This window comes from Eubalaena glacialis, chromosome 3 (assembly GCF_028564815.1).
Source record: "Eubalaena glacialis isolate mEubGla1 chromosome 3, mEubGla1.1.hap2.+ XY, whole genome shotgun sequence".
In the NCBI taxonomy this organism is placed as follows: domain Eukaryota; kingdom Metazoa; phylum Chordata; class Mammalia; order Artiodactyla; family Balaenidae; genus Eubalaena; species Eubalaena glacialis.
Window position 1 is genome coordinate 150,638,967 of NC_083718.1, and position 15,203 is coordinate 150,654,169.

Consider the following 15,203-nt stretch of genomic DNA (forward strand, 5'->3'; position numbering starts at 1 on the left):
AAATAGGATGGAGGCACGGACCCAGAAAATGCAAGAAATGTTAACAAAGACCTAGAAGAATTAAGAACAAACAAACAGTGATGAACAACACAATAACTGAAATGAAAAATACACTAGAAGGAATCAATAGCAGAAAAACTGAGGCAGAAGAACAAATAAGTGAGCTGGAAGACATAATGATGGAAATAACTGCCGAGGAGCAGAATAAAGAAAAAAGAATGAAAAGAATTAAGGACAGTCCCAGAGACCTCTGGGACAACATTAAACGCACCAACATTCGAATTATAGGGGTCCCAGAAGAAGAACAGAAAGAGAAAGGGTCTGAGAAAACAACTGAAGAAATTATAGTTGAAAACTTCCCTAACATGGGAAAGGAAATAGCCACCCAAGTCCGGGAAGTGCAAAAAGTCCCATACGGGATAAATCCTAGGAGAAACACACCAAGACACATGTTAATCAAACTAACAAAAATTAAATTCAAAAAACAAAAAAAAAATTAAGAGATTAACCAAGATGGCGGAGTAGAAGGACGTGCTCTCACTCCCTCTTGCGAGAGCACAAGAATCACAACTGGCTGCTGGACAATCATCAACAGGAAGACACTGGACTTCACCAAGGAGGATACCCCACGTCCAAGGACAGAGGAGAAGCCACAGTGAGACGGTAGGAGGGGCGCAATCAGAGTAAAATCAAATCCCATAACTGCTGGGTGGGTGACTCACAGACTGGCGAGCACTTATACCACAGAAGTCCACCCACTGGAGTGAACGTTCTGAGCCCCACGTCAGGCTTCCCAACCTGGGGGTCCGGCAACGGGAGGAGGAATTCATAGAGAATCAGACTTTGAAGCCTAGTGGGAATTGATTGCAGGACTTCGACAGGACTGGGGGAAACAGAGACCCCACTCTTGGAGGGCGCACACAAAATAGTGTGTGCATCGGGACCCAGGGGAAGGAGCAGTGACCCTGGGGGAGACTGAACCAGACATAACTGCTGGTGTTGGGGGGTCTCCTGCAGAGGCGGGGGCTGGCTCTGTTTCACCGTGGGGACAAGGACACTGGCAGCGGAGGTTCTGGGAAGTACTCCTTGGCGTGAGCCCTCCCAGAGTCTGCCATTAGCCCCACCAAAGAGCCCCGGTAGGCTCCAGTGTTGGGTTGCCTCAGGCAAAACAACCAACAGGGAGGGAACCCAGCCCCACCCATCAACAGTCAAGTGGATTAAAGTTTTACGGAGCTCTGACCACCACAGCAACAGTCAGCTCTACCCATGTCCAGAGCCTCCCATCAAGCCTCTTAGATAGCCTCAACCACCAGAGGGCAGACAGCAGAAGCAAGAAAAACTACAGTCCTGCAGCCTGTGGAACAGAAACCAAATTTACAGAAAGATAGACAAGATGAAAAGGCAGAGGGCTATATACCAGATGAAGGAACAAGAAAAAACCCCAGAAAAACAACTAAATGAAGTGGAGATAGGCAACCTTCCAGAAAAAGAATTCAGAATAATGATAGTGAAGATGATCCAGGACCTTGGAATAAGAATGGAGGCAAAGATTGAGAAGATGCAAGAAATGATTAACAAAGACCTAGAAGAATTAAAGAACAAACAAACAGAGATGACCAATACAATAACTGAAATGAAAACTACACTAGAAGGAATCAATAGTAGAATAACTGAGGCAGAAGAACGGATAAGTGACCTGGAAGACAGAATGGTGGAATTCACTGCTGCGGAACAGACTAAAGAAAAAAGAATGAAAAGAAATGAAGACAGCCTAAGAGACCTCTGGGACAACATTAAATGCAACAACATTCGCATTATAGGGGTCCCAGAAGGAGAAGACAGAGAGAAAGGACCAGAGAAAATATCTGAAGAGATTATAGTCAAAAACTTCTGTAACATGGGAAAGGAAATAGCCACCCAAGTCCAGGAAGCGCAGAGAGTCCCATACAGGATAAACCAAAGGAGAAGCACGCCGAGACACATAGTAATCAAAGTGGCAAAAATTAAAGACAAAGAAAAATTATTGAAAGCAGCAAGGGAAAAACGACAAATAACATACAAGGGAACTCCCATAAGGTTAACAGCTGATTTCTCAGCAGAAACTCTACAAGCCAGAAGGGAGTGGCATGATATACTTAAAGTGATGAAAGGGAAGAACCTACAACCAAGATTACTCTACCCGGCAAGGATCTCATTTAGATTTGATGGAGAAATCAAAAGCTTTACAGACAAGCAAAAGCTAAGAGAATTCAGCACCACCAAACCAGCTCTACAACAAATGTTAAAGGAACTTCTCTAAATGGGAAACACAAGAGAAGAAAAGGACCTACAAAAACAAACCCAAAACAATTAAGAAAATGGTCATAGGAACATACATATCGATAATTACCTTAAACGTGAATGGATTAAATGCTCCAGCCAAAAGACACAGGCTTGCTGAATGGATACAAAAACAAGACCCATATATATGCTGTCTACAAGAGACCCACTTTAGACCTAGGGACACATACAGACTGAAAGTGAGGGGATGGAAAAAGATATTCCATGCAAATGGAAATCAAAAGAAAGCTGGAGTAGCTATACTCATATCAGATAAAATAGACTTTCAAATAAAGAATGTTACAAGAGGAAAGGAAGGACACTACATAATGATCAAGGGATCAATCCAAGAAGAAGATATAACAATTATAAATATATATGCACCCAACATAGGAGCACCTCATTACATAAGGCTACTGCTAACAGCTATAAAAGAGGAAATTGACAGTAACACAGTAATAGTGGGGGACTTTAACACCTCACTTACACCAATGGACAGATCATCCAAAATGAAAATAAATAAGGAAACAGAAGCTTTAAATGACACAATAGACCAGATAGATTTAATTGATATTTATAGGACATTCCCTCCAAAAACAGCAGATTACACGTTCTTCTCAAGTGCGCACGGGACATTCTCCAGGATAGATCACATCTTGGGTCACAAATCAAGCCTCAGTAAATTTAAGAAAATTGAAATCATATCAAGCATCTTTTCTGACCACAACGCTATGAGATTAGAAATGAATTACAGGGGAAAAAACGTAAAAAACACAAACACATGGAGGCTAAACAATACGTTACTAAATAACCAAGAGATCAATGAAGACATCAAAGAGGAAATCAAAAAATACCTAGAGACAAATGACAATGAAAACACGACGACCCAAAACCTATGGGATGCAGCAAAAGCAGTTCTAAGAGGGAAGTTTATAGCTATACAAGCCTACCTAAACAAACAAGAAAAATCTCAAGTAAACAATCTAACCTTACACCTAAAGAAACTAGAGAAAGAAGAACAAACAAAACCCAAAGTTAGCAGAAGGAAAGAAATCATAAAGATCAGAGCGGAAATAAATGAAATAGAAACAAAGAAAACAATAGCAAAGATCAATAAAACTAAAAGCTGGTTCTTTGAGAAGATAAACAAAATTGATAAGCCATTAGCCAGACTCATCAAGAAAAAGAGGGAGAGGACTCAAATCAATAAAATCAGAAATGAAAAAGGAGAAGTTACAACAGACACCGCAGAAATACAAAGCATCCTAAGAGACTACTACAAGCAACTTTATGCCAATAAAATGGACAACCTGGAAGAAATGGACAAATTCTTAGAAAGGTATAACCTTCCAAGACTGAACCAGGAAGAAGCAGAAAATATGAACAGACCAATCACAAGTAATGAAATTGAAACTGTGATTCAAAATCTTCCAACAAACAAAAGTCCAGGACCAGATGGCTTCACAGGTGAATTCTAGCAAACATTTAGAGAAGAGCTAACACCCATCCTTCTCAAACTCTTCCAAAAAATTGCAGAGGAAGGAACACTCCCAAACTCATTCTATGAGGCCACCATCACCCTGATACCAAAACCAGACAAAGACACTACAAAAAAAGAAAATTACAGACCAATATCACTCATGAATATAGATGCAAAAATCCTCAACAAAATACTAGCAAACAGAATCCAACAACACATTAAAAGGATCATACACCACGATCAAGTGGGATTTATCCCAGGGATGCAAGGATTCTTCAATATACGCAAATCAATCAATGTGATACACCACATTAACAAACTGAAGAATAAAAACCATATGATCATCTCAATAGATGCAGAAAAAGCTTTTGACAAAATTCAACACCCATTTATGATAAAAACTCTCCAGAAAGTGGGCATAGAGGGAAACCACCTCAATGTACTAAAGGCCATATATGACAAACCCACAGCAAACATCATTCTCAATGGTGAAAAACTGAAAGCATTTCCTCTAAGATCAGAAACACGACAAGGATGTCCACTCTCACCACTCGTATTCAACATAGTATTGGAAGTCCTACCACAGCAATCAGAGAAGAAACAGAAATAAAAGGAATACAAATTGGAAGAGGAGAAGTAAAATTGTCACTGTTTGCAGATGACATGATACTACACATAGAAAATCCTAAAGATGCCACCAGAAAACTACTAGAACTAATCAATGAATGTGGTAAAGTTGCAGGATACAAAAGTAACGCACAGAAATCTCTTGCATTCCTATACACTAACAACGAAAGAGCAGAAAGAGAAATTAAGGAAACAACCCCATTTACCATCGCAACAAAAAGAATAAAATACCTAGGAATAAATCTACCTAAGGAGACAAAAAACCTGTACTCAGAAAACTATAAAACACTGATGAAAGAAATCAAAGATGACACAAACAGATGGAGAAATATACCATGTTCTTGGATTAGAAGAATCAATATTGTGAAAATGACTATACTCCCCAAAGCAATCTACAGATGCAATGCAATCCCTATCAAATTACCAATGGCATTTTTCACAGAACTAGAACAAAAAAGTTTACAATTTGTATGGAAACACAAAAGACCCCAAATAGCCAAAGCAATCTTGAGAAAGAAAAACAGAGCTGTAGGAATCAGGCTCCCCGACTTCAGACTATACTACAAAGCTACAGTAATCAAGACAGTATGGTACTGGCACAAAAAACAGAAATATAGATCAATGGTACTGGATAGAAAGCCCAGAGATAAACCCACGCACCTATGGTCACCTAATATATGACAAAGGAGGCAAGAATATACAATGGAGAAAAGACAGTCTCTTCAATAAGTGGTGCTGGGAAAACTGGACAGCTACATGTAAAAGAATGAAATTAGAACACTCCCTAACACCATACCCAAAAATAAACTCAAAATGGATTAAAGACCTAAATGTAAGACCAGACACTACAAAACTCTTAGACGAAAACATAGGAAAAACACTCTTTGACATAAATCACAGCAAGATCTTTTTTGACCCACCTCCTAGAATAACGAAAATAAAAACAAAAATAAGCAAATGGAACCTAAATTAAACTTAAAAGCTTTTGTGCAGCAAAGGAAAGCATAAGATGAAAAGACAGCCCTCAGAATGGGAGAAAATATTTGCAAATGATGCAACGGACAAAGGATTAACCTCCAAAATATACAAACAACTCATGCAGCTCAATATCAAGAAAACAAACAAGCCAATCAAAAAATGGGCGGAAGACCTAAACAGACATTTTTCCAAAGAAGACATACAGATGACCAAGAGGCACATGAAAAGATACTCAACATCACTAATTATTAGAGAAATTCAAATCAAAACTACAATGAGATATCACCTCACACCGGTCAGAATGGCCATCATCAAAAAATCTACAAACAATAAATGCTGGAGAGGGTGTGGAGAAAAGGGAACCCTCTTGCACTGTTGGTGGGAATGTAAATTGAAACAGCCACTCTGGAGAACAGTATGGAGGTTCCTTAAAAAACTAAAAATAGAACTACCATATGACCCAGCAATCCCACCACTGGGCATATACCCTTAGAAAACCATAATTCAAAAAGTCACATGTGGGCTTCCCCGGTGGTGCAGTGGTTAAGAATCCACCTGCCAATGCAGGGGTCACAGGTTCGAGCCCTAGTCTGGGAAGATTCCACATGTTGCGGAGCAACTAAGCCCGTGCACCACAATTACTGAGCCTGAGCTCTAGAGCCTGTGAGCCACAACTACTGAGCCCGTATGCCACAAATACTGAAGCCCACGCGCCTACAGCCCGTGCTCCGCAACGAGAAGCCACCACAAAGAGAAGCCCGTGCACCGCAACGAAGAGTAGCCACCGCTCGCCACAACTAGAGAAAACGCCCGCGTGCAGCAATGAAGACCCAACGCTGCCAAAAAAATTAAATAAGTTAAAAAAAAAAAAGTTACATTAAAAACAAAAACAAAAGTCACATGTACCCCAACGTTCATTGCAGCACTATTTACAATAGCCAGGACATGGAAGCAATCTAAATGTCCATCAACAGATAAATGAATAAAGAAGATGTGGTACATATATATAATGGAATATAACTCAACCATAAAAAGGAACAAAATTGGGTCATTTGTAGAGATGTGGATGGACTTAGAGTCAGTCATACAGGGTGAAGTCAGAAAGAGAAAAACAAATATCATATACTAACACATATATGTGGAATCTAGAAAAATGGTACAGATGAACGTATTTGCAGGACAGGAATAGAGACGCAGACATAGAGAACAGACATGTGGACACAGGAGGGTAAAGGGAGGGTGGGATGAATTGGCAGATTAGGTGTGACATAAATACACTACCATGCATAAAAGTGATAGCTAGTGGGAACCTGCTGTATAGCACAGGGAGCTCAGCTTGATGCTCTGTGATGACCTAGGTGCGTGGGATGTCCAAGAGGGAGGGGATATATTTATACATATAGGTGATTCACTTCATTGTACAGCAGAAACTAACACAACATTGTAAAGCAATTATACTCCAATAAAAATAAAAATTAAAGAAAAATAAAAACTTTAAAAAAAATCACCTTGACATCTGTCTAGACATGTCAATATATAATCCTGAAGTAAGCATTAACATTCAGTCATTTTTAAAAATTGGCATTATTTCCCCAAAGTTCTTTTTATTTCTAAAAGCTAGAATCTAGATGAGGCATTTAGTTTTTCTTCGTACATCATGTTAGATGGCAGCTCACAGAATGCAAACATAGTCATTTTTCTGCCCACTCATTTTGAGAAAAAAAAATGCTGCCCACACCAGATGCCCTTACTACCACTCAGCTTTTCCTTCATTAATCTCTAGTTGATTCCCTATTCAACAGTACATATAACACTGCTCTTAACATCTTCTCCTTTCTCCAAGCTCTAAACTCTATTCCAGGATCTCTGCCAAACCCCTCTGTACCTCAAAATGCCCCTGAATATTTATCTACCCCCTCTTAGAGGAAGAAGTATCCATCCCTCCTTGCTAAGGCTAACCCTCCTTCCACCTGTGCTCCTGATGTCATTCTCTCCTCCAGGACCTTCCTCAGTAATGTAGCAATAATGAACTCTACCATCTTTGATAGATCTCCTTCTCCTTCACAGCTTCCAAGTACCATCAACTTCACCCCAAACCCCTAGCAACTACCATGTAACAACATTCTTTTTTCTCACTGCCAACACTCGGCTATCCTTTTTGCTTACTTAGATGGCGGTACCATCCATCCTCCTAATTGCTCTCTCTGCTTCTGATTTCTTCATTTCTAATTCATCAGGTCGAATACACCAGCTTCATCCTCTAAAACACAGCTCTGACTTTCACTTTTCTACTCAAAAAGATTTAAGGGATTGATTATATATCAAATTGTTTTCAACGTTCATAGTATAGCCCTCTAAAAAGCTAGTTCCTATCCATCGCATCTCTTAATTGCACCAGGCTCTCTCTGAGAGAAACATAACATACAATATAGCTACCACTTACTGAGCATCATTGATTCATTCTGCTGTTCATTTTTTATTTATTTATTTTACTGAAGGCTTACCATGTATCAGGTACTATTCTAGGCACTGTGAATGCAGCAGTGAACCTAAGAGGCAAAAAGCGCTGCCTTCATGCAGCTTACAACTCCAGTGGGGGGGATGGACAATAAGCAAAGAAATAAGATATGGTATATCAGATGGCGGTAAGCGCTATAAAGAAAAATAAGGCAGAAAAGGACAATAGGGAATGGTAATGGGGGTGTGATTTAGAAGTGTGGTTGGGGAAAGGCTCACTGAGAAGGTGACATTTGGGCAAAAACCCAAAGGAAATGGGAGAACAAGCCATGAGGATATGTGAGGGATGACGATTCCAGGCAGTAGAAAGCCCCTGAACTGCGAACGTCCACGTTCAAGCAATAGCAAGGAGGCCAGTGTGACTGGAGCAAAGTGAGGGAGAGTATAATAAGACAGAGAAGACTAGGGCCAGATCATGTGGTGTGATTGTAAGAACCCTGGTTTTTACCCTGTGAGCTGAAAGCCACTGGATGGTTTTGAGCCGAGAAGGGTCACATCTGACTTGAGTTTTAAAATGATCACTCCAGCTGGTGTGTGGAGAAATAGGGCGGAAGGTTAGAAACAGGGAGACCAGGCAAAAAATGATGGAGGACCAAGGTGGTAGTAGTATAGGATGGAATTTGCTGGCGGATTAGACTGTAGAGTGTGAGAAAAAGAAGAGCCAAGGTAGATGCAAACTATTACATTTAGAATGGATAAACAACAGCTCCTACTGTATAGCACAGGGAACTATATCCAATCTCCTGGGATAAACCATAATGGAAAAGAATATTAAAAAAAAGCATGTGTATATGTGTATAACTGAGTCACTTTGCTGTACAGCAGAGATTGGCACACCATTGTAAATCAACTATACTTCAATAAAAAAAAAAAAAAGAGCCAAGCATGACTTCAAGGGTTTTAGACTGAGGAACTGGTAAGACAGAGGAGCAATTTAGCAAGATGCAGAAGACAGTTCAAGGAGAACATAATTAAAGGGGAGTGGGAAGAAGATCGGCAGTTCAGTTTCATACATGTTAGCTTTGAGCTACCTACTAAGGATCCAAGTAAACTTGTCAATTATGCAGCTGGATATACACCTTGGAGTTCAGTATCTGAGTTCACGCTGAAGATACCTGGGAGTCATTAGTGTAGAGACGGTTTTAAAAGCATGAAACTAGATGAGAGTCCCAGGGACTAAATGTAGATAGAACTGAGCCTTAGAGCACTGCAACATTTAGAATTTTAGAGATGCAGAAAAAAACAGGGAGAGAGGCCAAGAAGGAACAGCCAGTAGGTAAGAAGAAAGCCTGGAAGAATAATATAATTATGAGGGCTGGGAATTAACCACTAAATTTACCAACAAGGTGGTTACTTGACCTTGACAAGAACAGTTTTGGGATAATATGAGGACCAAAGCTGACCGGAATGGGTGAGAGAAAGACTGGGTGAGAGAAGTGGAGGTAGTGAGTACAGACAGGTCTTCTGAGGACACATAACCATACACTGAACCATGTGCTTCACAGGCTAATTAGGAGATAATGCTCTTAATCCTCACATGACCCTATGAAATAGGTACCATTTATTATTCCCATTTACAAATGAAAAAAACAAAGCTCAGAGAAGTGAAATAATTTGTTCAAGGCCAGAATCTGTGAGTGGCAGGACCAGGACTCCAAATCCAAGTCTGTCTAATTCCAAAGCCTATGGCTGGTGACAGTGATGGAGCCTCCCAGTCTTTGGGAGGAAGCAGCTGTGACCTATTCCTGTTCCCAAGGATTCCCTAGTTCTTTAACAAGGTCCTATAAATCTAAAGCCAGCCCTTTTGGAGAACACCAAAGCAGGTCCCCATTTTTCTTTGTGAACTTGTCAGTGCTGCTGTAAATGAAGTCATCACTGCACTGACCTGAGTTAGGGAGCACTGATCCTTTGCCATTCTTCACGTCCACCACCCAGGTGGCTTCTTTACCTCCAGGGCCATCCTTCACCTTGAAGGCAAAAATACCACCGATTTTCTTCACAAACTGCTCCCCTTCCTGGAAAGAAAAATAACACAGAGTTATATGAAGCTCATTCCTCTGGCTTTTCCCCAAATTAAATGTTTAAATAGATACATGACGTGAGCAGCTGGGCCAGCAGACAGTCCCCAAGCTCCCTTAGGATCTTTTACCCAGAAAAGTCTGAAAGGCAACCAGGCAACAACTCCGTCATCTGCCAAATCTTTTGTTGAAAATGGCTTTCTGGATACAACTGGTGGAAGGACAGGGAGAATGGGAGAGTGGGTGGCACAGCAGCATTTTCTACTGAAATAGCCTTCATTTGTCTCAATAATTTCTGAAAGATTCACTCTGGCCTCTCTAAATGTAAGAAGCCTAACTCCTCTTTTTCTTTGTAGGTAAATTCCTTCACATATATTTTTGGTGTTCCACAATCAGAATTTAAAGATAAGTGGTTCAACTCATTTCCTGGATTAGTACAAAGAATTATACAAGTAATATACCATCCACCACCTACTTTTGTATCTTGAGGAATGAAGCTGGAAAAATAACCTCAGATCCACATCTCCGTAGGTTGGTTTCCTTTCTCCCTCCCTCTCCCCTTCATTCCCACTCTGTTTCATCTTTCCTTACTGAAATATTGATTGACCGAAACAATGATTGGCACCAGACATTATTCCAGACGCTACGGAGTTAGAAGGGTAAATGATAATACACTATGATCACTATGAAAAAGGGGAACACAGGGGCCTACAGGAGCACAGAGGACCCGCTAACCCGGCTGGCAGGGTGAATAACTCACACACCTTAAAAAAAACACACACACAATAATTTTATTGCAATTATTTTTCTTTAGAGAAAAAAACATATTGTACTGCGGAAAAAACAGAAAATATTGAGAAGCAAGAAGAAAACAAATCATTCATAATTTCACCACTCAGAGAAAATAACATTTTGATATAAATCTCCTCTATCTTTTTTCTCTGCATATATATTTTTTAAATGAGTGTATATACTGTTTTGTAATCTACTTTTTGGTTTAATATAGCTATCCTTATTACTGTGTCATTAAGAATTCTTTCATATAATTTTAAATGACCATACATAGTGTTTAATTGTAGACGTGTACTATACTTTATTTAACCAATACTCTGCTGCTTGATGTTTAAGGTTAGTCCTAACTTCTGGCTCTTATAACAATGCTGTACATAACGTTCTTATATCTAAGTATTTTTACATAACCTCATTTACTTAAGGTTAATCTCCAAGAATTAAATTTTACTAATTAATAACAATGAATTTGCAATCAGCATAGGTTTGCATTCCTGCTCTGCCATTACTTATATAACCCTGAGCAAGTTACTAAATCTCTCTGAATCTCAGTTTTCTTATCTGTGAAATGGAGATAATAATATAGCTACCCTCATAGAGTTGTATGGTATTTAAATACCCACAAAGCACAGAGTACATGCTCAATAAACGCTGGCATTTTTTTCCCATTATTTTACTCTATGATCTGTCTGCTATTCCTGTGCCAGTATTATAGCTTTATAAATGTACTTTACTCTTTGGTACAGTAAATACCATAATTCCTCTCTTAGAAAGATTCTTGACTATTCTTGGATTTGTTTTGGACATTTTTTCCTCTAGATGTACATTATAATCATTTAGTTAGTTCTTCCCCCGAAAATGGGCCTATAGGACTTCCCTGGTGGCACAGTGGTTTAGAATCCACCTGCCAATGCAGGGGACATGGGTTCAATCCCTGGTCCGGGAAGATCCCACATGCCACGGAGCAACTAAGCCCGTGCACCACAACTACTGAGCCTGTGCTCTAGAGCCCACGAGCCACAACTACTGAGCTGGCACGCCACAACTACTGAAGCCTGCACGCCCTAGAGTCCATGTGCCACAACTACTGAGCCCGCGTGCTGCAACTACTGAAGCCCATGTGCCTAGAGCCCATACTCCACAGCAAGAGAAGCCACCGCAATGAGAAGCCCATGCACGGCAACAAAGAGTAGCCCCCACTCGCCCACAACTAGAGAAAGCCCGCGCGCAGCAACAAAGACCCAACGCAGCCAAAATAAATAAATAAATAAACAAATAAATGGGCCTACATACAATATATGGATCTGTTTGGAGGAAAAGTAATATCTTTACAATATTAAGTCCTCCCATCCATGAATATGGTGTATCTTCAAGTTTTCCTTGATGTCCCTGGCAATATTTTGTCATTTTCCCCCATACAGGCTTTTGTACATTTCTTGCCAAGTTTATTCTTACATTTTTTTATATTTTACATTACTCTTGTTAATAATATATTTTTCATTATATTTCATGACTAGGTAATTGCAAATATATAGAAAATATATTCATCTTTACATATTTATTCTGGAATCGGCTACCTTTTGAGTTTTCTTATAATTTCTAATAGAGTTTTTATTTACCACCTTTTTTTTTTCAGCCTTACATCCCTGCAATAATTTATATCCAAGATTCTTCCTTTTGGTATCATAATATTTCTTCTTTTAACAAAGACTTTAGTGTTTACTATGTTCAGGCACTGTGCTAAATACCTGAAATACTCAAATAATTATTATCAGATACTAACCTCTGTTTCTATGAATGCAGAGAGTCTGGCCTAAGTTCTTTCTTTTTGTTGTGTTTTGTTTGTTTTATAACAAATTCATTGAGATATTTATATATCAAAAAATTTATCCTTTTAAAGTATATAATTCAGTGGCATTTTAGTATATTCAGAGTTGTGCAACCAACACCACTATCTAATGTTAGAACATTTTCATCACCCCAAAAAGGAAACCATACCCATTAGCAGTCACCCCCCACCCCCACCATTCTCCCCTCCTGCTAGCCCCTGGCAACCACTAACCTACTTTCTGTCTTGATGGATCTGCTTATTCTGGACATTTCACACAAATGGAATCATACAGTATATGGTCTTTTGTGACTGGCTTCATTCACTTAGTATAATGCTTTTAAGGTTTATCCACGTTGAAGCACGTTATCAGTAATTAATTCCTTTTTATGGCCAAATAATATTCCATTGTATGGATGCAGCACATTTTGTTTAGCCATTCATCAGTTGATGGCTGTTTCCCCTTTTCATCTATTATCAATGATACTGCTATGGACATTTGTGCACAAGTTTTTATATGGACATAGGCTCTAATTCCTCTTATATTTAGAAGTAAAAATTTGGGTCATAAGGTAATGTTTAACCTTTTGAGGAACTATCAAGCTGTTTTCTAAAGTGGCTGCACCATGTTACACTCCTACCAGCAACAAATGAAGGTTCCAATTTCTCTACATCCTTACCAACACTTTTGTCTGTCTTTTTTATTTTAGTTATCCTAGTGGGTGTGTCAATCTTTTTCTTGTACATAGATAGCACACCTGAACCTATCTAGAATGAACCATGGGTCTTAGGACTCCAAAGAAGCTATTCTAAAAATATTTAGTCTAGGCCTACTTATCTCAACAGACATGGAAGCAATTCTTACATGTGATTGTCCTGAAATCAACTACCAACATTTTCTAATTAAATCAAGAAATCAAAATGATTGTCAAATTTTTATAGCGAAGGAGAGAAATTCTCTTATTTTGGCTTCCCTTAAAACATCTCACTCAAATTAAGTTAACTTTCGGAAAAACTATTAACAACAACAATAATCTTTTGGGGGCTATAAAGTTTTCAAGTGCTTTTATATACATTATTTCTTTAATTTTCATAAAACCCTGTAAGTAGTTGCACAGGTGTTAATATTAGCTCATTAAGCAGAAAAAATTGCTGAGGCTCTAAAAGGTTAAGAACCCTTTAGACTATTCTCTATCCTACTGCCAACTAATCCATCTAATATAACCCACCTAACGCTAACATAAATATCACTTTCAGGTCTGAATTTAAATGGCTCCCCACAGCCTACAGGATAAAGTCTGGCTTTATATATCATTCAAAATTCTTCATAATCTGAAGGATATTCATATATTCTTATCTTCAGCCCCTTTTTCATCCTCCCCAGGTTTTTTTGTTCTGACCGCTTTGAATGCCATGAACATACATGCCTCTATGCCCTTGCTCATGCCCTGTCCCAGTTCACTCACCTCCTCCTACTCTCCATTCCCACCTAACTTCATCAATTCAAGTCTCAGCTCACATGCTAACTCTTCTGGAAAGGCGTTTCTGCCTCTACTGGACACTTTGATAGCCCTTTGCACATACACCCACCTGCAAGTTTCTTGCTAAAGCAGTTTTTTTTTTTTCTGGGAAAAATTTTCCATGTCTATTTTCCCACTGAACTCAATGTTCCCTGAGGGGCAAGGACATATGACAAGTAAGCAGTACAACCAGAAATCAATCTCAGGTTGGTTTAACTTCAAATTCAATGCTCTTTCCATTTGCTCATACCATATGGCAAAATAGGTTATATCAATACTTCCAAACTTTAGCCTATAAAAGTAGTTTCTGTCACCATAAATCAATTAAAAGAAAGTTCAAGTCTTTTCCACATTCCTTAAAAACCTTTATCCTTCAAGGTTCTGTGGAGATAATCTAGAAGAGTACGTAGTAATGCTGGTGTGCTGGGCCACCCAAGGAGCCAGGCTTCCTTTGGGGCCAACAGCCCATGAACTGGGCTACTTCCAGCTGCATCTACACGTCATCTGCTTGCACAATGGCTCAGGAATAGTTATGGTAGACACCAACAAGTTAGAGCAGGAAATCACCAGCAAACGTCTAGGAATTCTACCTGAATACCTGGAAATTCCTCCCACTTCCTTAAGACAGATGTAGATTAATTTTGCACTTGCTGTTACTTTTGACAACCAACTGATCCTCTTATAAAATCAAATCCTTTGGTCAATAAAACATTTTCAATTGAAGAAGGAGTGAGAGAGGGCAAGGAAATGGACGAGGAGAGAGTTAAAAGGGTAAGGAAAATACACATCTGTTGCAACACTAGAGATCACTAATTCTAAGAAAGTTCTAAGTGCCTCCTTGCTTGAAGAAAAGTACTTCTTTCTGAGTAGGCAAAGGGTCAAGGAGTAGGTCCTGTTGTAAACTTAATAGGAACAAAAAATTAAGACAGAATTCAAAGAAGGGCAATGGGGTATTGCTAACGAAAACAAAAGTGGAAATAAAATCTCTTGCCAGGCTGCCTTTGCAATGCAGAAAATGCATGAAATGACAAAAGATTTCAAGACTTTCACTTTCTAGTACTGCAAACATTTAGGAAACTGACAGTCGTGGGAAGGAGAAAAGAAACAAGGGGACAAGGTCCATGCAA

General features: G+C 39.2%; 1 protein-coding gene across 1 annotated transcript in view; it reads right to left on the bottom strand.

Annotated features, from left to right (window-relative positions):
- Nucleotides 1-15,203, bottom strand: part of SCP2 (sterol carrier protein 2) — a 154,989-nt gene that overhangs the window by 11,914 nt on the left and 127,872 nt on the right. Inside the window, exon 14 of the mRNA XM_061186583.1 lies at nt 9,807-9,936. Coding sequence (XP_061042566.1) covers nt 9,807-9,936 — 130 coding nt within the window. The remainder of the gene's footprint in view (nt 1-9,806; nt 9,937-15,203) is intronic.